Raw genomic sequence first — 23325 nt, 5'->3', positions numbered from 1 at the left:
CAATTCACGAGTTAAAAATGATTGGTTTTGTCCAAATTCTGTACCTTGTGCCGATGTTTACGGTCATTTTTACATTTTCACACGGATCAATGATCTCCACCGCCCATCATCGAAAAAAGATGATTGCTAAAAATTCACCTTTAAAAGAATTTGCGAAGCTTTTTGACTCTGCATTTCACACAACAACAACAAAGATCGAGGCCGCGCGAAACAACTGCCCATCGAGTGACCTGGTACTGGGCTGGCCAGTCCCAGCGTTCATTCTGATCTCGGCAATGGCAAAGTCGCGTGATGGTTAAGTGATTTTTCCTTGAGGGTCTCTTGGTTTTTTAGTGATTTTCGTAGTTTTTCTGTTTTTTAAGGGACTTTATTGATCCTTTTAGTGACATTTTGTCATTTCGCCTCTTCTCTTCGCCATGTTTGAAAGACATTTTCGCCATCTGGCGATTTTCGAAACTTTCTTTGATATTGTTGTTTTGTATGTGGCATTGCCCAACCCTTTCAAATCGATTCAGAGATTCCCTTCGAAGATCTTACTAATTTGTGTTGCATTTTCGCTGTCGAGTGATCTTTTTGTAATTCTGAGCGAAAAGGCAAAATTTTTAATTTTCGTTGCTGCCTTCAATCTTGCGCGTAATCAGGTAGGAATACATATGAACCACAGAGTTTTCACCAATCGTTTGACGACTTTTGAGGAAAATGGTTAAAGTAGTTATTGAATTGTTACCAAGGAGACAAAGGATGTTGACAAAATATTTGCAACAACCTATCCAGTTACCGAGACAACGGAAAAAAGTTTCGACTAGCATAAAGTTCAGGAACGTTTTTGATAGCACTAAGATATGTCAAATAAACACATTAATTCACATTTGGAATGATCACCTAAGTAATCATTAGTTATTACTTTGCTTGGCATGAACAAAAAAAGTTGTTTTGAGGAAAACTCCAAGGAAACACCCAAAACAGAAAAGAAATGAAACCTGTGAAGAATGATTAAAAGATGCCGCACTCCAAAGACCTTCTTATCAATTCACTGCACCATCTGCTATAAATTTCTAGGAATTTCAACCCTGTAATTTGGTCTCTAATCAAGCAATATCCCTTCGATCACATGTTCTTTCTCCTCGTTACTTGCACGCTCGTAAAAGAACAAATTCTGTAGGACGACTATTAAGTCGCGTAGAAGTACAAATTCTGTAAGGAGAAATTCCTTTATGATAAAACTTGGGAGTGTAAGGATTAACTCCCCTTTATCCAGGACGTGAGGAACTGATTTTCCAAAGAAATTTCTTGGCCTTCGGCACGCACTCAGTTACTCAAGGTAAGTGGAAGTGTTTCTGGAAAGAGACCATCACGAAAAAGGAGTAAAGTTTTTTTAACGCATACATCCTTTTTGCGCTCAAAATGTACTCCATTGGGTTTGAAAAAGAAACAACTTTCCACCAGAGACTTTCTGTGCTCAACTTCCCATGAAATTCGTCAGAAGTTCTCGCAATACTGGCGAAGATATATTTTTCAAAGGTTTGTGTGCGTGTAATTGCTCAACAACCTCACTTTCTGCAAAAAGTATAAATAGGCGGTTTAAAACTACATGTGTCTACTGATATTGCACAATTTTTACAGTATTGAAAAGAACTAGAGGTTTTGTAATAACGCTAGAAGGAAGCGTTGCAGTAAATGTCTCACATGTAAAAGAGAAAACCTGTCGCATTCCACAAATTTATGAGAACTCTGTTCCACAAGAGAGAAGTGGTTCAAGAATATAGTGAATCATTGACACTCAACCAATAATTAAATGGTAATGAATAATTGTATTTACAATGATAACAACAATGATAACATTAGCATGGTAATGATAGTTTACAGGGGCTAGCTTCTCGGACGAGAAAGCTTCGAATCCTCCATCCTTGGTGACCCTGTGCTATACACACCCTCCACTCTTACGTAAGGCTGTTCTGATATCTCAAGGAAGTATACTCTGGGGTTTTTCAAATAGCTACGATTTTATCAAATAAACAAATCATACGCAAAGTTTGACAGAAATCTCGGCACAGGTTCTTTTTTGAATAAATATTCTTAAGAACTCAGGTGCTATCAGATTGCAACAGTCTCTTAATCACCCCTAATGCTAACATTTTCAGTTACAGTTTCGTCGAAAGAAAATGATAAGATTTCCCCTGAAGAATTGTTCCACTTTCAAGTCAAACACTGCAGTGTTACCCGGAGTGTTCAAGGTACCAGCGAATAGAGTTCTATCAAGCAGTAGGTATGTATGCGTGTTTATTAACTCTTTTGGGGGATCCTGTGTCGAGCACAAAGGTAACAGAGGAAGTTGGAAAGTTTCCTCTTGGGTGAGGGGAGGGGGCTGAAAGGAGACGGAAATCAAGGCTTGCAACCTAATAATGATTACGCGAATCCGAAGCACGGTGGGAACTCTTTTAAGGGACCGGTAACTGCTGGAATAAGGGACTGCTTAACTGATGTAATGGTCGCTTAAATTAATTGAAGGAAAAAAACACACTTCATAAAGAATTAAACAAGAATACCAGCTAATAATGCTTAAGTTTACTTGTATGTGACAACCGAAAAGCGGTTGCAGCAATTTTTTTTAATCAAACATTAATCCTTTGCATCTCAAAAATTTCTGAAAGGCAACCAGGAAAAGCCGAAAATTCAAAATGGCTGAACTAATAAAGTGCACATTAACGATAAACTTTCCGTCAACTTTAAGATAAAAAGAATACAATCCATTCCAACAGTGGAGGTTCTCGGATCAATGTCAGTATCTGAACAACTGCGCAACTACCCCTCCCCTAACCCAACGATAGTCGACTGATAACAACGTAAGATTAATTTTGGGTTGGGGGAGGGGTAGGTAAGCATTTTCTCAGATTGTGTCATTGTTCGAGTTTCAAGTATGTACATTTTACCTCCCAAACCACCAGGCATCATCCAAAGATACGATTCATTCAGGCTCTTCCATCATACTTGGGCTTCCCCAATCAATCAAGACGCTATATGGACGAAGGGGACGTGTCAGGAAAAACTTCACCTCCTCTGATAAGTGCATGCGCAACTGGTGTATTTCAATACCCGCTGTATCTACAGTATCCTCATGAATCATGTCCAGCAGCTGCATCGCTTATCAATTCTCAGGTGATAAAATTAGTAGACCACCTCTCAACGTATATCCAGTGCGTGCTTTGCTACTCTTCACGGTTATTCTTGTGTTTCTTCAACACAGTGTGTTAGGAAACGTAACATTGCACAACACATAGCGGGGCCGTTAGCCTTTTCATGAAAGTGAATTTTTTAAACTGGACATATGAAAAATAAAACTGCTTCTTAGATTGCTGATGGAGAAATAGGTCCAGAAAGTCTTGCAAAATAATTGCAATGGACATTGGTTGAGAGGGACGTGCCAAGAGAACGGAAGGGGGGGGAAGGTGGGAGTGAGACATTGTACTTTTTCAGGAGCCCTGTAAACTGTGGGACACTTGCTATAAAATAATGTTTTGGGACCAGTCCTTATCTGACGCTGGGGGATGGGGTGGGGGGCAAGGATTTTTGTGGATATCAGATGGTTTTCACAGAGGGATGATCAGTTGTTGTCAACAGAGTTTAGCGGGTGAACTGTAGAAAATCGGTATAGGTAATAACATGATTTCGAGTGAGATTTGGTTTAAGTAAGCACGCATAAATTTTTCAGAGTCAGTAAAATTTCACGAGCCCGTGGGGCAGGTGCAATTTTTACTCTTTGAAAATTCACAAGTGCTTATTACACCAAATTGTAAAATATATCATTTTATTAATCATTAATAATGTACAAGAAAAAACATCACACATAGTTAAGAGGCGGAATTTTGAAAGCGCGCGCCCTATTTGTAATTTGCACTCATGTTACATGAGAATGCACTCGTTTTCAGCCAATCAGAAACGCAAATTTTTTCATGTACATTATTAACCACTGTTACCAGATTACAAGAAAGTGAATGAGCAGTAATAATACGATGCACTGGTACAAAAAATTACCAAACATAATGCATGTTTTCCTTTAAAAAAAATTTGGAATTCAAAGGTAACTATCAACTCCAAAGAACAACGCGAGACGAGACGAGAGAAGCCGCGATGCAATATCTGCAAAATAGATTTCTCTCGTAAATCATCATTGATTGTCCACATGAGGAAACACAATGGTGAAAAACCGTACAAGTGTACACACTGTCCAAAAGCTTTCACCCAATCAGCAAACTTAATAACACACGTGCGAACTCACACAGGAGAGAAACCATACGCATGCTCTGTGTGCGGAAAGTGCTTCTCCCAGTCCTCTTCTGTCACCACGCACATGCGCACTCACACCGGAGAGCGACCTTTCAGGTGTGCAGACTGTGGGATGGCATTCGCTGAAAGGTAAACTGGCACAGTCTATCACGCAGAAGATTCACTTTGGTGTCCTTGGCTTTTGTTACGTGATGATAATGGTCATGTATATTGACTTTTCAGATCAACCCTTTCAAAGCATTTTCGTGTTCACAACAGAAAACGTAATTTGAAGGCCATTTCAAAGCAAGGTAACTAATCAGCTGTGAGACACGTGACTAGTCATATGACTCGTCACTTTCTTCTTCTCAGCGAGCGGGGTGAGAATGTAAACCACGGGGAAAAAAAAGTGATGTTGAGGAGAAAGACGTGAGAACGAATATCAATCTTGACTTAGAATGCTTCTCCTAAAAAGGTAATTTGGTATTTTATTAACTGAGTTGATAACGTAAATTGGCCACTGTTAAGAGGTTTAAAGCTAACTTTTCCAGCTTAGCCCTTTGTCAGAGCGAATGGAGGAATTGTGGGTTGAGCATGTGTTTATATGCAGAAAATGGAGCTTCGCTACTGGTGCGGACAAAGTAACAAGAAAAACAAGAATAAATTAACTGAATGGAAAGTGTTCGTTGATTCCGTGGGAATTAAGAGTGCCGATTTGCCAGAAAAATTTACGTTTTAGTGTTTTGAAGTGTTTAGCAACTGGTTGGGATGCGTCCTTGTTATTTCTTTCCACGTGATTTCTTTCTACAAGAACACCTTCGCGACGTAGAAAGACACTTATATGAGGTAATACCAAATCGCTCTGACGAAGGACTAACGCTCGAAACGTCAGCTATTTTACCCTTTGCGGTGGCCAATTTACGTTTTCAACTCAGTTGTTAACACTAAATTACCTGCTATACTCTCCCACCGACGCAACACCACAGTTTCCTTAGTAACTTACCCCCTTAATACCAAATTACCTTGTTATACTCTCCCAGCCACGCAACACCACAGTTTCTTTTAAAACTTATAGCCTTTATTCACATCTCCGTGTTTTACAATCCTCAGGTTGGGTCTGACATGTCAGCACTATTGAGGACAAGGCTGGTCTCACTGTGAAAATTCATTTGTTTTTTCTTTGTTTTGTTTTGTTTTTTTGTTTTGTTTTTTTGTTTTTAACGACATATTGGTCATGCAAGGAAGATGGTTCTGGTCCAGTAAACGTAATCTTCTTTAAATATTTGACTATGCTGGGTACCGATTGGTGTTGATTTCATTTAACATTACAAGTACATATAACTATGAAAACTACGTGGAAATCAACCTAATGCATTTTCACAGTTTTTTTTTTTCAATATAAAGATTTCACGGCTGAAAAAAGGCAATCTTTTTCATCTTATTACCCTGTTTCGTCGCTGGAAGGATATAATTCTTCTATACAACTATATAATTCATGGAAGATCGAATCGTTCACGTTATTGACTATGCTTCTGTTTTCACTACAGAAGTATAATTTTTTGCACCTTAAATTATAAAAGAAAATTGTTGTAAATTTCAACTCAATGAACGAAAAACAATTAAAGAAAAATGAGCTCTATTCTCACGAGGCTCTCTTCTGTTTCAAGGCTTACCTCTTCCAAAGGACTCTCACTCACTTGTAGCTGATTATTTGATACGAGCACTATTAAAATTATACCATGAATGGGAATAAGTTGTGTGGAATTGCTGAGACAGTATTGTAGTCATTCCCTGTTTTCCCCGTCCACTTTCAGTTGGGAAGACGTGGGAACTAGACTACCGCTGTTTTGTTTTATAAATGAAAGAAGGTTGAGGATGGATCCAATAAAACTCGCATTAAATGATCTTAATGAACTCATACTTAGAAGGAAAAGAAGCCAAAGCTCCAAAAAAAGATGACTACTATCGCAAACAGATAAGCAGCTCTAAGGACGCATTTATAATTGATTTAGGCAATACGCACCTTTTCAAAATATTACACTCACATTTACAATTAGTTTAAAACCAAACAGTTTTTGATATATGTCACATATCCTAAACTGGAATGTAAACTTACAGCTTAGGATGAATGCATGTGATGGATAATTTCATTCGTGATTATTGTGGCCTGCCACAAGTAAAATTCCACCACAAAATATAATCGGAAAACAATTCCTAAGAAAACGCACTGTCGCGAAGGACTGTCCATTACAAAACACTAAAACAACAAATCTGAGTGTATTGATGGGAAGAAACACGGAACTCAACAATGCTTAAGATCGTGAAACCATCAAAAAATGAATTTACCAAACACATCGCCGCGAGATCTTTCCCATAAGCGACTTCACGGTTTCCCGGTGTCAGCGATACTGCCGATACTGCCGATACTGCACATGAAACAAGATGTCTGAAAAAGGAAACTGCTTACAAAACTTCCCTCAATCTACCCTCCCTCTAGACTTCAACTCTGCTCCAGATGATCAAGATTTTTATTTAGATCTGCTTGTTCATGATTCTTCATCAACTGCTTGATCACAGCGTCTTTGGACTAACAACAAAGCAGAACAGATAAAACGATTTGTAATGAGTTGATAAAACATCGCTGCAGCCACCTTAAGAAAACAGCATTATCTTAAATTTGTCATTGAATTCTCATTGGAAACAATGCTTACCCGAACTTCTTGACGAAGCAACTCAACCTCCGTTGAAAACTTTTCACTCAACTCGCGGACAAGGCCTTCCTTTATCTATCAAAAATACAAAGGTCGGCTTTCATCGATTCATCTCTTCTTTCCTTGCGGGCTTTTACACTGTTTGTATTGACGCACATCATATTCACAAAACCGAATACAGTGGTATGAATTGTAATGCAGTGATAAGAATAAACAAGTTTGGCGATGGCTTAAACGAAAGTAGCTTTTAAGAGAGCAATTTCCAACTGAGAGTCGGAAGTAAAACCGGATACCATTGGTTCGAAGCTTGTTTTCAATTTGAGCTCTCATTGGCTCCAAGTAATGATTTACTTCGCTCTGAATGGCCGTAGTTATTACTCTGGTTTTGGTCTTACGAAAGTCAATCGAAGACCGTCCTGTACAGAAAATTGAGTTTGAAATTTTGTTCAGAATCCTCTGAATATTTTCAGAATCTTCTGAATATTTCGCAAATTCTTGAGCTAGACACACGGCAATCGATCTTCTTCTTCTTCGATGTCTCAACAACAAAGAAATCACATATATTCCCGTTGCTGTGTCAGGCTATAAAAGTTAAACCCGCAGGGAGTAAAAACACAAGAGCGCTTACCTCTTCACGAAACTCCTTCATACACTTTTCCCTGTCCTCTTTCAACTCTTTCTTAATGCTTTCAATCTGCGCGTATATCCTGGCCCGTCGAGAAGCCTTCTCTCGAATCGATAATTCATCGTTAATGTTTGAAAGTCCAATATTTAACGACGACTGTTCCCGAAGAAGGTCTGCCATCTTAAAAACGAAAAAGCATAAAATGCTGTCACTGATAGGATCCGAAGTTCTATTTCAATGATCATAAGGTTTTTATTCGTAGACCGAACGGTTGAGTGTCCTCCCCAGGATGGTATACCAAGTGTCACGTGACAATACTGTGCAATCAATTTCTTTTAGACATTACACACAAGGATTTGCAGAATCGAGACCAATTGTTTTGTACAATATCCTAAAAAGCACCATGTAAAAGTACTGTTCAGAAGCTTTCAATAAAATGGTCATAAGCTCTGAGGGGTTTCATCCACAGACTTAAAAGTTAGAACCACCGCATAATAAACAATACCATACGTAAGAGCTGGCCGGTGGCCTTTTATTCAAATTGCCACACACCAGGGTTACATTACCAGACGTGAAGGTAAAAAAACACTCCTTTTTTAATTCGCAATGGACTCCTGTGTCAAGGTGACGAAGAATTCGTCAAGAATTTCAGAGGAAGTCTTCCTCCGTTAAAACCCTAAATAAATCCTGTATAGCCCGGTGCTAAATTCGGGATCAAATATCCACTCACTCCGATTATGATTGCACCTATCGATTTCAATCAGGTTCCCTCAGGAGAGTATATTTTCTTAATCCTTCACACCCTAACATCAGTATCCGTATTCTCCATAATGTTCTCTAGACATTTCTCTGGTACTGACAAGGAGAATTCGTTTATCAATCAGAGCTTCTTAGGTTGGTGGTCATTTCTCTTTTTCTCATGACCGTGATAAATGATTCAGCAGTATGACTGTCTGAAAAAATTAGATGCTGGTCACTCTCAGGGGTTAAAGGCTAATAAAATAGCTGTCAATACACAACCTTACCCTTTGAGAAACACCGAAACAAACTGGGCTCTTCGCAACTCCTGCAAGCAACAGCCTTCTGCGTTCCGAAAGAAGAAACTTCATTCTTTCGAGTTCTGAACCAATCATCACACGCAGTTCCTGAATGGCATTCATTTCTTCTTTGATCCTGCAACATCAGAAAGAAATGAAAGCACATTTGAAAATGCTTTAAATACTTGAAAATGAGGTTATACAAATATTTGTCTATCTTTAATCGTGTTATGTAGAAAGCCCTTATGTATGATGACCCTATGTACTGAAAATCGCCTCGTCTCGTTTGCACTAAAATGTTCGTCATTCTTAGGCACTTTCTGCTTGTTTCCAAGTAGACATTCTTTTAATCTCAGTGTTTTGAGAATATTACGTATTCCATCGTAAACATTCATAGAGCATTTAACGATTGAGCGTCGTAAAATCAAAATAAAAGTAAACCCAACAGCCAATCACAGCAAGGACAATATCACCAGGAGCCAATGAAAACTCACCAATCTGCACCTTAAGGAGAAGACTTAGGGTGAAATTGCGTATTCCGTCGTAAACATGCATCGAGCGCTTTTCAACTGAGTGTCGTGAAACCAAATCATAGCAATCACAACAGCCAATCATTAAACGGATATCACCAGGAGCCAATGAAAACTCGTAGAACAAACAAGCACACTACCGGAAGTGCGGGAAAACGCTAGTGAACAAGTCGCGATTTGTTTTAGCTTTGAATCTGATTTGTTACGAAAGTGGTGCGAGTTTTCTGGACCAAACACAAAACGAAAGAAAGCAAAACCAAATCAATCCCGGATCACTTTCGAAATAATAGGAAATTGCTCTGAGACCAATTGAAAGAAACTCTGGACGAGACCCTATGCGAAGGGCAACGAGTAATGAACAGACAAACCTACCTCACTAGTACACTCTCAGTATCACCAACAGCTTTGGCTCTATCCAGTGGTCCCTCGGAAGATAAGTTTGACTCATACCTTTTAATGCTCTGCTCTAGAATGTTTATCTCATGAAGGTAATGCTACAATGTAAAACAGACGAACAAAACACATAAATTCAAAGAAGCTTTAAAATTGATCCAAACTAAAATATTGATACCCAAGGAAGAAACTTGAGAGAAGAGTGAAAGTATATTTATAATTGGAACAAAGGCAAAAATCCAGTTCCAGCTCAGAGCACATCAGCAGAGTATGGAAGAATAGGTAAGCAGCGTTAAACGCTGGGAATAAAGGAAGGAACAGAAAAGACTAGAAAAAGTATGCACTTGGTGTAAAACGAGGGAAAACATACAACTACCTGTGACAAAAGTAGGTAAAGGTGCAATCAAACGCGGGAGAAAACACAACTGTCTTGCAGCTGAAAGATCCTTGCAACGCACACACGCACATCACTACAGTCCAAATCAGTAACATTACTTTTAAGATCTTTATCATGATTATAAATATCTTAGTTAATAGTATTAGTTCTCACCTGGAAGGATTATAATCATTCTTGTCCAACATAAAGTTATTGTCAAAATCACCGCTTGTGTGCTAATTAACAAGTAACATATTAGTATGTTAGGACTGTCAAGAAATGCTTTATCAATCAGAAACGCAACATGGTTGTCGTCCTCATCGCTGTTGGCAACCTCGTCGTGGTTTACCTCAGTTTCATCGTCGTCCTCGATCCATTAGAGTTGCACCAGTCTTCCTCGCCATTTAAATCTCCAACGTAAACCTCTTCGTTATCACAACTGTTATTGTCTCGTTAATATCTTCTTCATCGTCGTCATCTTCGTCGTCGTCGTCTTCGTTTTCGTCGTCGTCGTCTTCGTCGTTGTCATCGTCTTCGTCATCACTAACACATCATCACCACCACAATTACTGTTATCCTCGTTGTCACTTCCGTCGCTAAAATCACTACCATTATCTACACCGTTGCCAATAACAACCTCATCGTCACCATCATAATCAAAAAAGGAAAAAAAACACACTCAGCCGTAACATCATCACCACTAACTGCACGATTTTTTCGACGAAACCCATCATCAACAGCACTACCGCCGGTCTTTGTGGTGATCACTCCAACTGCAATTGCAACCTTCTTCAGAACCCTCACCACCAGTGCTCACGAGTGACGCCAATTATATCACTGCTAAACAAACCTCTCAATACCACTGTCTCCCCGATAAATACTCTAAAATTCGGAGCCACTTTTCAGACTCTCCTCTCTAAACTACGTAACAAGCTTTCAAACAAAACAAAGCGCAGGTGTCGAAAAATATTTATTAAAGGGAATCAAACAATATTAAACTTAAAAAATTAAATAAAACTTACATCGCACTGCATTTAAATAGATATGACTATGTTCTGTTGTAAAAAAAAATTAAATTTACTTCTCAATTTCCTCTTCATACAGATTTTTCGACATGTGATGTAATCCTTAAACGAACGTCTGCCAAGGTTTACATTAATTTTCTTAAAAGAAAAATGTCTCTTTTTCTTTCACTGACTGTCTTCACCTTTAAAAACCATTTACCATCAAGTCCCACTTACATATTAAATCATGAAACTTATTAAAACTGATCTATAAAATGATTTCATGGGTTCTGCATTATACCAATCTATGCAAAGTACTAAAACCCTCATAAAAAAATGAGAAACTTCCCCCCTCCTTTATAATTCAGTTTCCATGTTTACATTTGAATCTTCCGATCACAAAATGTTGCTCTTCATGGCTCTAGAACAACTTATCAACCCGGTTTACACTTCGACTTTCCAAGTGGCTTAACATTAAATACATTCATACAATCATCTTAGACTAACCTTTTGACATTCAGAATCAACCTTTTTCAAAGCCTTTCGAGATTCCTTCCTCTGTTGTTGTTCTACGCATGCACTAACGTCTTCGTTGTCCACAAGGGAAGACGTTGAAAGGTTACCACAAGCAGCGACACTAACACAAGTTTCTGCTTCGTTTTCGATATCTGAGTTAGTCTGGAGTAACTTGGCATGAAAATAACCATCATCTGCAAGTTCACGTAAACTTTGCGGCGAAACTAACTCTTCTGTAATTAAGCTTGAGTCAGATATGTTTCTCTGGCATCCACCTGTTACATTATTTCGAATAATCGGGCCAACCTTAGATTTATTCATCGCAGTGTCAGTCTTAATCGGAACATTGGAGAAACACTCTACATTTACTTTATCTCCCATGCCAAAACTGTTAGCTGGCACTTTGTCATCCTGTTCTTCCCAAGTATCGTCTACTTCTGATGTACCTGATACAACAGGACTTATCGTAGTTTGTCTCATAGCAATATCAGGTTCATTCTTACTAATCGCACACAATTCCCCATTAAAATGCTTTTGGTTTTGAAAGCTTTCAGGAGAAACTTTGTTGTCCTTTACAAAACTGCCACTGCCCTCGTCTGGCGTTCCTAACACAAAAAGGCCCACCTCAGATTGTCCAATCCCAATGTGAGGGTCATTCTCAAAACTTGATTTAGATTTTGCATGATTTGTATTTTCGTTTTCTTTGCTTTCAGCAGCCACATTGTCATCCTTATCGAGAGTATCACCATCTTTATCGAACGCGGATGAAACCGCAGATAATGGCCGTTGTTCCAAATCAAATTTTGATTTTCTGTTACAGTTTTCGTCCACTTTACCATCACACCCTTCTACCTTAGATTTCCTAGCAGGATCCACAAGTTCTTCGGTGCTTCGCGAAGGAACACCTGACCCTTTCTGAACCAATGTACTCGCGTAATTTTGACCCACACTGCTCCCTAAACTCCCTGCGACATATTTTAACAGGGGTGAACTGGAACTAGAGACCCATGATCCAAAACTATCCTCGTCAACTGGTCGCTGTTTTGTCAAAGATTTAGTTCTCCTCTGTACAAATGTCGCTCTGGGCGATTTTTCTTCCACTGCTCTGCAAATCATTTCAGGATCCAAAAGAGCTTTCAGTGGCCTTACCTGGCTAACAAAAGTACATTCGATAGTGGAAAATTCCTTCGCATTCAAAACAGGCGAACAAGAATTTGAACTTGTTGCGTCTTTGTCGGGAAACATTTCTTCAAAGCCACTACTTTCCCCGCTATTTTCTCTTGTCAAGCGTTTGTCTGATGCCTTGGAATTATACCCGCTTTCTTCATCTACAAACGATGACGATTCTTTTTCGTTAAAATCCTCATTTCCGATTTCTTCGAGTTCAAAAGAATCTTGTACAGCAATATTTGCAACTTTCAAGTGCCATGGGACTGCTACGTGAGGAGAAACATCTGTTACCCCTGGATCAAAATCCACGACTGCGTTCCCTGGTAATTCATCCATATCACTGTAATCACTCGTAATTGACGCGAGTTTATCGCTGTCTGTGCTGTGATGGCTCGAATTCATTGCCTCTACACTGCTTGACGAACTCGTTGCATGATATAACAATGTACCCTCTCTAGCGGGAATGCTCTTGCTTTCTTCAACGTTTAAATTTGCAATGATAACCGCCTCTTCTCGATTGTTTTCAGTATAATTGGTATCGGTGGGCTCGTTCGAATCAAAGCTTGTTTTCTCGCTTACAATAACCGAAGGAACATTCAAGACTAGTTCCGAATCCTGATTCGGTTGTTCTAACGACTCCTCTCGTACAATGATCGTGCCTTCTTCGTTAGAGAGTTTTCTAGAAATTCTCGTCCTAATTGTTCCACTTCCAACCGAAGACACTTCAAGTTCTTCTGTAACTGGTTCAAGGTACATACCCTTTGTCACGTGTTGTGGTTTGTTGAGTCTAAGGTGCCTCATTAGATCAAACGACTCCTCAGACGTTTCTTCAGGCTCAGAGATAAGGGGCACAGAGCTAAAGGGCCCCATGCACAACGTGTTTGTTGGCTCCGTGTGACACGTGATAAACCTGGAGGGGATCCTTCTGGAGCCTGGGTCCGACCATACCGAAGACTCTTGGGACTGCTAAAAAACGATAGGAAACAAAAGCTGATGAGAGATTGGTTTCTCTTAATCTGAGTGACGTAACAATAAGATCCGTTGCTTCTTGTGGCTCAAAGGAGATGTAGTCTTTTGGTAAATTGAATACCGTTAAGGTATCAACTTTTGAGCATTAGACGCTCACAAATTTAACGTTCGATGATACGCCACCTGCGCACAAGCATCCGATCCAATTTTTTCACGCGTTAAACTGAATCCACTGTGATAAATACGTGTAGACGCCGTCACGCACAAGCACTACCAAGGCATTTCCAAGAGACCTGAATTAACATGTTGATGAGGTTAAACCAAGGCATAAAAATTTAGTTCGGGAATATTCTGTTTGCTCACTCAAAATGTCTACAAGCGAATTTCCGTAGGTACCAAACTCATCTACGCATGGAAATGTGCACTTTTGTTCATCTCGAGAATTTTACATTAAGCGAACGTTGCAAATTGGGTGAATTCCTTCCTTTGTCCTTGCTATTACAAATCAAAATTGTTTTGTGTCTTTTTTTATTTCATCAAACTGAATTATCTAACGCAGAATAGCTTCAGTTGCCTGGTTACTCTTCTGTACTTTCAAACTATGGTCAAACACTGGTCAAATTATAAACGAGCACGTTTTTAAAAAGCAAAAAGGAAAATGGCCGAAACATTTCGTAATTTAAAACGTCAGAATACTGTTTACATATTTAGTAAGTTAAACAAGAAATGTTTAGGACCAGATTAAGCCTGCATGAGTTTTGAGAATAAAAAAATTGATATGCCTGACAATGCAAGTTAGAATAATTATAAACTACACTAAAAACTACGTCAAAACCTGAATGTTAGTATCTACTTGGGCAATTCCTTTTGCAGAAATTTATTCACACATGTAAAAACAAGCGCAATCTTACGTAGAAACCTGAAAATCAGCAGCTACGTAGGAAATTTCTCCTGCACAAATTCATTCACTTTTTCTCGGTGTTTACCTTATTACCAGCAATATTTCTATTCCCTTTAACAGTAAATCGATAAAAAAAAAACAATAATAAAATAAATAACAACAGAAAAATGGAAAATCAGTGAGACTACTGCTTTTCCTGCGGTCAAAATATCCTCAACCGCTTCTCGACAGACGAAGTACTGACACACTAGACCAGCTTAAAATCTATATGTCAACGGACAAGATCCTAAATAGAAGAGCACACTGCACGATACTAGCAGTGTATATCACCACAATTTTAGAATTTACGCTGTTCAACAGCATTAAGGAACTCTTCAATAATACTACCTTGATTAAGGACAAAACTTCTAGTTTCGATCTCTTATATATTTTGGATTCACCTTTCTACTTTTTTTTTTTAACCCGTCCCGGATCAACTTCTAAAATACTGATTCACAGGTGTAACACATACCCATACGAAACTGGTAAATATCCTACGAATTTCCTGCGGCGACTCTAAAGAACCTTGTTGGCTTTGGAAGTTGATTTGCGAAAAAATAAAAACGGCGATTGACTGCCGTGCACCTGAATATTAGTCATTAACCCAATTCAATAGAGCGCATTTTGATTAAGTGTTGCTCGGTCAAAGTGATCACAACAGCCAATCAGAACCAAGGAAACATTACAAGCAGCCAATGAGAACTCAATGTGGAATGACGCAACTTTCCTGCGTAGGAAAAGCGAATGAACAGGTCGCAATTGGTTTTTTACTTCTGATTTGACGCGAGGATGGTTCTTATTTTGAGGACCAATCATAGACCGAAGTAAAGCAAAAGCAACGCATTCCTGGGATACTTTCGACATTCGATTGGAAATTGATCTGAATGAAATTCTCTTCTCTTACCGATGATCCATACAAATCGTCCGTGTCAAGACTTCTTCGAAATGAATCCACATCGATTCCTTGCGCACTGGAGGCCGACTGAAAAAATCTTTCGGGAATACGCATACGCAGTTCTGTGTCGGCAAATCCCAGATCGCTGAGAAATTCTTCCGGATCAACGGTCATTGCGTTCAGCAGTGAGCTAACATCGTGGGAGGTCCTTCATATAAAGAAAAACAAAATTAACGAGTCAAGAATTTTCCTGGTTTGAATATTAGTCCCGTATCGCCACAGCTAAAGAAAATTTTGCATCTCTGAAACTATAGTGCTGAAAAACCCAATTTCCTTTTGTATGATTTCATAAATTATAACTTTTCACTGTGAAATTCCCAGAACTGTCAATAGATTACTAGCTTTAGAACTGTTTTCTCTCGGATCTCATCAGAGAGAAACATACAAAGGTTGCCCATTCAATTCAAATCAGTCTCAGAGGCGTACTGCATATTGTGCAGTAACCGTACCTCACCTTTTTAACGCTCTGAGGCCTTCTTGCTCGCTTAGTGCGACTACCTAAAGGCACACAGTTGATCACCCGGGGTAACCAAAAATACGGTTACCAATTTCCATTAATTTCTATTGTGTGAATAATCTTTCGTATAAACATAATACATTAAACATCTCAAGACAGCCAGCAAATTGCGATGTTAACGAAGTAATTCGCCCCGTAACATAACAAAGAATACCTACAAAATTTCCCAAAATGCCATTTACGCCGCAGAAGTCAGCGCTTGTGTCGCTTAGATAACGCGCCGCAGAGGACACACAATCTCTCAAAGGGAACTTTCAAAGTTGAATGCTTTAGTATTTCCACACGAAAACAATTTGAAATGAATGCCACAAAATAAACAAAACGGTGAACAAATTTTTGACAATAAACCACCTGTAATATTCTGACATGGAAATTTATAAACTTTGTCTTGTGGTTAACTCGATTTCAAGAGTATAACATGTCACTGTGCAATTCTAAATATAGTCAACTTAACCGCTACAAGGCCACTTAAGTGAAAACTCGCTTAAAACGAAGCATTTTGCTTAGTCGGAAATCCGATGAAGTTCCATCTTTATTTGTCGGTTTTTTAATCTGCGTACATACCAGATACAAACGCCCTTGCATTCAATTAAGCTGACTTATCTTTGAGAGATGAAGTTACACTTTGGATGCCTAAAAAATAATTTGCTGCGAACAGGAAGCTTCCACCCTAATCTCAAATACCTGCATTTGAAATTAATTTTGTTGGGGTGAGTTGAATGGGAGGTGATGTGGTAAAACTACACAACAACTCTCTTGTTGTGTCTTCAAGAGAGGGAAAGAAATAACGAATCAAAGAAGCAATAAATTTGACCACGAAAAAGGGGCAATACACCAGTTAGCTTTACTGGATCAATATCAGTATCTAGGTAACTGCCCACCCACCCCTCCCTTAACCCAACAACAGTCAGTTGATAACAAGTTAGGGTTAATGTTGGGTTAGGGGAGGGGTAGGTGGGCAGTTGCCCAGATACTGATATTGATTTGATTTAGCTACTGCTTCTTAATCCTTTTCCCCAAAGAATGACAAGCATCTCATTTCTGAAAGTGAAATGTGATCATCGCAGTAAATTTTTCCAATTTAAGCAATTGGAAAGAAGAAGCCTGAAAAAAATCAGGGCTTCAACGGGATTCGAACCCGTGACCTCCGCGATACCGGTGCGATGCTCTACCAACTGAGCTATGAAGCCACACATTGGGAGCGAGGTCAATTTATTGAGTTCATATCTTCCCGTGCAGTGAAATGATGTGGAGTTTATATGAAATAATTCATATTTGTACTGCGGTTGTAGATGAAAGTGAAATGTGATCATCGCAGTAAATTTTTCCAATTTAAGCAATTGGAAAGAAGAAGCCTGAAAAAAAATCAGGGCTTCAACGGGATTCGAACCCGTGACCTCCGCGATACCGGTGCGATGCTCTACCAACTGAGCTATGAAGCCACACATTGGGAGCGAGGTCAATTTATTGAGTTCATATCTTCCCGTGCAGTGAAATGATGTGGAGTTTATATGAAATAATTCATATTTGTACTGCGGTTGTAGATGAAAGTGAAATGTGATCATCGCAGTAAATTTTTCCAATTTAAGCAATTGGAAAGAAGAAGCCTGAAAAAAATCAGGGCTTCAACGGGATTCGAACCCGTGACCTCCGCGATACCGGTGCGATGCTCTACCAACTGAGCTATGAAGCCACACATTGGGAGCGAGGTCAATTTATTGAGTTCATATCTTCCCGTGCAGTGAAATGATGTGGAGTTTATATGAAATAATTCATATTTGTACTGCGGTTGTAGATGAAAGTGAAATGTGATCATCGCAGAAAAATTTACTGCGATGATCACATTTCACTTTCATCTACAACCGCAGTACAAATATGAATTATTTCATATAAACTCCACATCATTTCACTGCACGGGAAGATATGAACTCAATAAATTGACCTCGCTCCCAATGTGTGGCTTCATAGCTCAGTTGGTAGAGCATCGCACCGGTATCGCGGAGGTCACGGGTTCGAATCCCGTTGAAGCCCTGATTTTTTTCAGGCTTCTTCTTTCCAATTGCTTAAATTGGAAAAATTTACTGCGATGATCACATTTCCCTTTCATCTACAACCGCAGTACAAATATGAATTATTTCATATAAACTCCACATCATTTCACTGCACGGGAAGATATGAACTCAATAAATTGACCTCGCTCCCAATGTGTGGCTTCATAGCTCAGTTGGTAGAGCATCGCACCGGTATCGCGGAGGTCACGGGTTCGAATCCCGTTGAAGCCCTGATTTTTTTCAGGCTTCTTCTTTCCAATTGCTTAAATTGGAAAAATTTACTGCGATGATCACATTTCACTTTCATCTACAACCGCAGTACAAATATGAATTATTTCATATAAACTCCACATCTCATTTCTATTTACCCCTCATCCCTTACCACCTCCTCACCCCTAAATCAAACCCAAAGGTCAGGAGAATAAAGGAAATGATCACCAACTGAAGAAGCTGTTGATCATTAGACAAATTCTCCTTCTAGGCTTCTTAGTAAAAGTATAGAGAGGGGCATAGAGAATATGAATTCTGATGTCAAGGTGTAAAGGGCTAATTTCAGGGTAGTAATGAAGACTATTAAAGATTAGATGGCAACACTTACCGACTGAAATCAGAAACATTTGACAAAATGCTGTCTGAACTGTTGGCTCTTCCAATGTTACAAAGTTTTCTACACTCTCTGTTTCTTCTTGAGGGCCCTGTGCTATCACTAGATGATTCGAAAAAGCACCTTGTGAAAAAAGCAAAAACAACACATCCATGGTTACAACCAATTACAAAATATCCACTATCCACTGATGGTTTTTAAAGTGCTTTTTATTCAAATTCACATAGCCACAAAACTTAACCGGCTTCAACTCCCAAGATCTCCTTGTTATTTCTCCCCTCTACCTGCTACACATCTCTTTGAAAAGAACTTATGAGAATTTGGTGTTAGATCAAGATAACAACGTCTACCTGATAAGTTTCAGTATTCTCATTACCTGTTTGCTGTATAATGTATGGATATTATTGGGAGAAGTTACCTGTTAATCACTTTTGGGAGTTAAAGGGTTAGTGACCCCACCCCAACTCCACAGAAGGGTTATGACACATTCACTTACCCGGCAGATTTGCTTGAGCCTCCAGGTGAGGTTTGTGGTATTTTGTCCCTGGAAAAGATCTGTGCATCAGTGCCAAGGGATAAGTCATCCTCTGGATCAGACACCATTAATTCAACCATTCCTACAAAGTGAAAACAAAACTAAAATTGGAAGAATTGTATTTTTGTCAAGTTCCTGAATTTTTCATGAAGCATTCAATTTGATCATAAAGCTTGGCTTGGTGCCATCAATGTCTCGATTTTTATCAAAACTAATTTCTCTCTTTTTTTTTTGGGCAGAAATAACAGCTGGTTTATTAAGAAACTTTTGTTGGATTTTGGAATAAAGGCTGTCTATTTGGTTGCTGAAACTCTTTCTCTTCCCAGATCCACATATCAATTCTCTATACTATTTACCACTCATTTCTTATAATTTCAGCCCTGAGAATTTAGTATTAAATCAAATATCCTTCAATTGATGTTTTTCATCAATGTATAGCAAGGTAGTCTTGATATAAATTTATGCATTCTGATGAGCACTAACCATTTCCATGGAAATGGTCATGGGCAGTGTATTTTAGTTCACAAAAGCAAACAAATTCAAAATAAACAAGTTTGCTCTGATTGCCATATAATAAGGAACTTACTAAGTTCGCTTGCTTGAGCCACAGTGGGGAATATCAACCTTCTGTTGTTTTCATATGGACCTCGCTGTGCTTGCCCATACTACCACAACCTCAGGCCAACATAAAATATACTATATCGCTGGGTATTTAAATGAGTTGTGCTGTATTTTTACGAGCCCCTAGCGCAAGTCCAAATACAAACAATAAGTAAAAACACCCAGTGATACCACACACCAAAAAGTCTCAGAAGTTGTTTATTATCCAACTCCTTTTTTTTCTGCCAAGTCTTTTTGTTCATTTCTCATAAGGTGGGAAAAGCAAAGTGGTAATGGAGAAGCATAGTGTATGCAGCCAACTGGTTAACCCTTTAAATCCTAACAGTGACTAGTATCTAATTTCTCCCTACAATATCACTCCTGAATCATACATTAGGTAGTGAGAATAAACAAAATGGTCATCAGGGAAGGAATCTTTAGATTTGTGAATAAATTCTCCTTGTCAGCACCTTAGGAAATGTATAAAGAAAAGTATGGAGAATATGCATACTGATGTTAGGGTGTAACAGATTAAACAGGTTTTTTACAGTACAAAATAACCAACTGTTCAAATAACCATACAATATTGCAGGATATTTGTACACTATTTGCAAAAAATTGTACTCTACTTTCTGCAGTTGGGTAATAATCTCCAGTACAGCCCTCACCCTGGGTTAATAAGAAATTATTGTTCTCATCGCCTTTCTGCTTGGAAAATTTATCAATACTGTAGCAGAAATTCCTTTTACACACTCCAGGTTGTAAAGGGGTTAATTTTCAGCCCCCGTATTAAAGGTTAAAATCTAGTGTCCGAAAACATGACACAAGCAGATGATCCAAATCCTCACCATGTTCAGTTGGCAGGTGCAGTTGTTCATCAGCTCCATCTATCAGACCCTGCACTGGAATATCCTTCACATCACTACTACCAATGTGCATGTCTGGACTTCTACTTGAGTCCATCAGCTTCAAATTTCTATTTGGAGATCAGCGAAGACCACCATCATGAATCTTTTGCCTAATGGTCATTACCTGAATAACAGAAAAGTACCGGAACATTTCAAGAGTTTTAAACATAATTTTAACCTTACAGTTTGGTCCTAATTTTAACAACAATCATTTATTTATTTAAATAAATGCAATATTATAGAAAGTTTAAATGGAGGCCTGTTTAAACATCAACAAGGCCAGACCACAACACCAAGAGCAATGTTCCCTATTCTTTGTGAGAAGTGAATGGGTTCTTCAATGTCCTGACTGCTAACCAGTACAGAGAAGATACCATTTGCGGACGTCAGTTATTTCAAGACCTTAAATGTTGGTCTGGTCTGAGTCTTGGACCCTCGAGATGAAAATTAATGGGAAGGTTATAAAATATATAAACCCCTTTCTGGCTTTCTGGTATGTTGGCTGATAATGTCCTTGGAAGAGACATTGTTCTCAATATTTGACATTTTTCCCTGTTTTTTGGACAATCTCTCAGCTGTGGACAAGTTATCAGTTGACATATCAGTTGCCTGTTGGGGTTTAGTTACTATAAAGATGCACAGCAACATGGAATCTATTCTTTCTATTTGGAATGGTTTTCTTTGATAGCACATGCTACTAATAAAGATTCATGACACAAACATTTGGGTTGAGGCTATAACAATAAGTTAAGGTGAAAAAAAGCTTATTTTAAAAATTCAACAAAAACCCAGCAGTTACATCTACAAAAGCCACTAAATAACTGACAACCCCAAAGGTGCATATTATTATTAATAGATCTTTAGTTCTGTGCTCATCTGGATTAGTTCATGAGCACGTGCATATATTTGCTGCTTACATAGATGGCCCAGTAATTTATACCAGTATACTTCCTACAGTATTTTGTCATACAAGAAAGCTATAGAAAGCACAGCCTATGTTGATCATCTGGACTTTCATAAAGATTTTATCTTGATAAAAGGTGACATCATTGTTGCCTTGGTAATAAATATGTAGGTGATATTCAAAACTCCTTACTCTGGCCATTTTGATCACAAAAACAAGAAGGAAAAGTTTTCAATAAGCTTCCATTTGCTTACCTGCATACAGTGGTTATGTAACAAGCTTCAAAGTTGTTAATATATCGTGTTAGAGCTTAAAGTTGAGGGTAAATCAATATTTGCATAAAACAATAATAATGCACAGGAAATATTGCACATAGTTTCTCTTCCAGTTTATTCTATTAGCAACGAGATTTAACTCTTTTTGGAGGCATGTTATAATTAGAGATTTTTCAAAAAGGCAACTTTACAAAACAAAATTCAGTTCAGATCGCAGACATGGCTTGCACCTGTAAATTGAGATATATCCTAGAGGCCAATATGACAATTGCGAAAAAACAAAAAAAACACAAATTATAGTTCCTATCAAGCTGTCGCGAGCTTATATATTTTTCATTCATCGTTTTAAATCAAAAGGCTAGTATTCTAGCCAATTTGCGTCCTTTTAAACAGCAAGAAAGTCTTACTAATGTTCCGCATTGTCTTTACGAGTCATGGCAAGAATGTTTGTAATCTCATGTAAATTTCCTCAACATATGAATTCCTCGTATAAAATTAGTTACTGTTAACAATAAAAACATGAAATATTATTATTGACCCAAGAATGACTTCAACACGAATTTCGCACCGTGAAATTACTGAACAGAACAGCGCAAAATAACGAGGAATTAATTTTTCCTGTTTAAAAGTTTCGGGAACAAGATCTCGGACTAATCTTTATATCGTAATTGATAAATTTAGATCAAGTAAACAACATGGCTTTCCTGATGATTCACCCGTATAACTAAAAGTAGCTTAGAAATAAAAGAACAAAATTACACGGAGTGAATATCAGATTTATCAAATACATAACTGGATTCCGAGACGACAAAAAAAAAATTACTTATCTGAATTATTAAAGGAAAGACAAGTTAGGCGACTTATCATTAATGTTTTCGATTTTCGGTTTGACGTCGCCTTGACAAAACAAAAACACAATGTGTATCTTTATCGAAAACATGTCAATGTTTTCAAATCCAAAAGCACAAATTAGTTGCACTGTATTCTACATCCAGACAGACAATACTCACCAAAGCTTTAAGATAACAACGTTGTTCATTCCGAAGTCGCCGGGCAGAAATTATGCGAAACAAAGACAGCAATCGACGCTTTCCACCGAGATGTTCATTTTACTTTTTTCCATGTTAGCGTCAAACTATCACGAGACGAACAGGCGGTTAAAAAAACAAATTTTCTACATTTCCTGTGTGAGAATGGTCACTGATAGTCTGCTGTGCTCTTGCCTTACCCACTCGCTCTTGTATATATTTACAAATACCTGTAATGACTCCACATGTCCGCCTACAGTTTAACTAGACAAAACATGTTTGTCAAGGAGTCTGGAACGACTCCTGATAGGCTCGCCTCTATCTCCCCTCCCACGCCATTTTACACCCCCCTACCCCGCCTCCGCTACCGACGCATTATTTAGGACGACAGAGCGGCAATGAGTTAAGAAGTTC

The 23325-nt window shown here is 38.5% G+C and overlaps 2 protein-coding genes across 6 annotated transcripts; one reads left to right on the top strand and one right to left on the bottom strand.

The window, feature by feature from the left end:
* Positions 1 to 1186: 1186 nt before the first annotated feature.
* On the top strand, positions 1187 to 5468 carry LOC113671518 (uncharacterized). Of its 2 annotated transcripts, XM_027187735.2 has the most exons (6): positions 1187 to 1321; positions 2142 to 2266; positions 2946 to 3156; positions 4079 to 4413; positions 4507 to 4574; positions 5374 to 5468. In XM_027187735.2, exons 2-6 carry the CDS (start codon positions 2163 to 2165, stop codon positions 5382 to 5384), a joined length of 729 nt encoding a protein of 242 aa, XP_027043536.2. In that variant the 5' UTR covers positions 1187 to 1321; positions 2142 to 2162; the 3' UTR covers positions 5385 to 5468. The 2 variants fall into 2 exon arrangements, with proteins under 2 accessions (XP_027043536.2, XP_089050257.1); XM_089194131.1 differs by lacking the exon at positions 1187 to 1321 and having other exon boundaries at positions 2024 to 2266.
* Positions 5320 to 23192, bottom strand: LOC113671465 (uncharacterized). 4 transcript variants are annotated; one of them, XM_089194128.1, is made up of 12 exons: positions 22894 to 22989; positions 21863 to 21917; positions 20645 to 20828; positions 19158 to 19278; positions 18656 to 18784; positions 15439 to 15637; positions 11447 to 13591; positions 9539 to 9660; positions 8625 to 8772; positions 7603 to 7779; positions 6975 to 7049; positions 5320 to 6850 (listed from the first exon to the last, which is right to left on the bottom strand). In XM_089194128.1, exons 3-12 carry the CDS (start codon positions 20757 to 20759, stop codon positions 6764 to 6766), a joined length of 3318 nt encoding a protein of 1105 aa, XP_089050254.1. In that variant the 5' UTR covers positions 20760 to 20828; positions 21863 to 21917; positions 22894 to 22989; the 3' UTR covers positions 5320 to 6763. The 4 variants fall into 4 exon arrangements, with proteins under 4 accessions (XP_089050254.1, XP_027043472.2, XP_089050255.1 ...); XM_027187671.2 differs by lacking the exon at positions 21863 to 21917 and having other exon boundaries at positions 22894 to 23192; XM_089194129.1 differs by lacking the exon at positions 21863 to 21917 and having other exon boundaries at positions 18656 to 18763; positions 22894 to 23188.
* Between the last annotated feature and the right edge of the window lie 133 nt (positions 23193 to 23325).

This window comes from Pocillopora damicornis, chromosome 14, assembly GCF_964200805.1.
Source record: "Pocillopora damicornis chromosome 14, jaPocDami1.2, whole genome shotgun sequence".
In the NCBI taxonomy this organism is placed as follows: Eukaryota; Metazoa; Cnidaria; class Anthozoa; order Scleractinia; family Pocilloporidae; genus Pocillopora; species Pocillopora damicornis.
Note: the sequence above shows the minus strand (reverse complement) of the source record. Positions and strands in the feature narration are given on the sequence as shown.

What these genes read in the sequence shown, in the direction of transcription:
- LOC113671518 (XM_027187735.2), top strand. Translation starts at nt 2,163, where the DNA reads ATGATAAGATTTCCCCTGAAGAATTGTTCCACTTTCAAGTCAAACACT. An exon ending in AGAGTTCTATCAAGCAGTAG is followed by an intron (nt 2,267 to 2,945) that starts GTATGTATGCGT and finishes CCAAACCACCAG; the next exon opens with GCATCATCCAAAGATACGAT. An exon ending in GGGATGGCATTCGCTGAAAG is followed by an intron (nt 4,414 to 4,506) that starts GTAAACTGGCAC and finishes TTGACTTTTCAG; the next exon opens with ATCAACCCTTTCAAAGCATT.
- LOC113671465 (XM_027187671.2), bottom strand. Translation starts at nt 20,759, where the DNA reads ATGGACTCAAGTAGAAGTCCAGACATGCACATTGGTAGTAGTGATGTG. An exon ending in AATGTTTCTGATTTCAGTCG is followed by an intron (nt 15,638 to 18,655) that starts GTAAGTGTTGCC and finishes CTTTATATGAAG; the next exon opens with GACCTCCCACGATGTTAGCT. An exon ending in TGAAGGAGTTTCGTGAAGAG is followed by an intron (nt 7,050 to 7,602) that starts GTAAGCGCTCTT and finishes TATTTTTGATAG; the next exon opens with ATAAAGGAAGGCCTTGTCCG.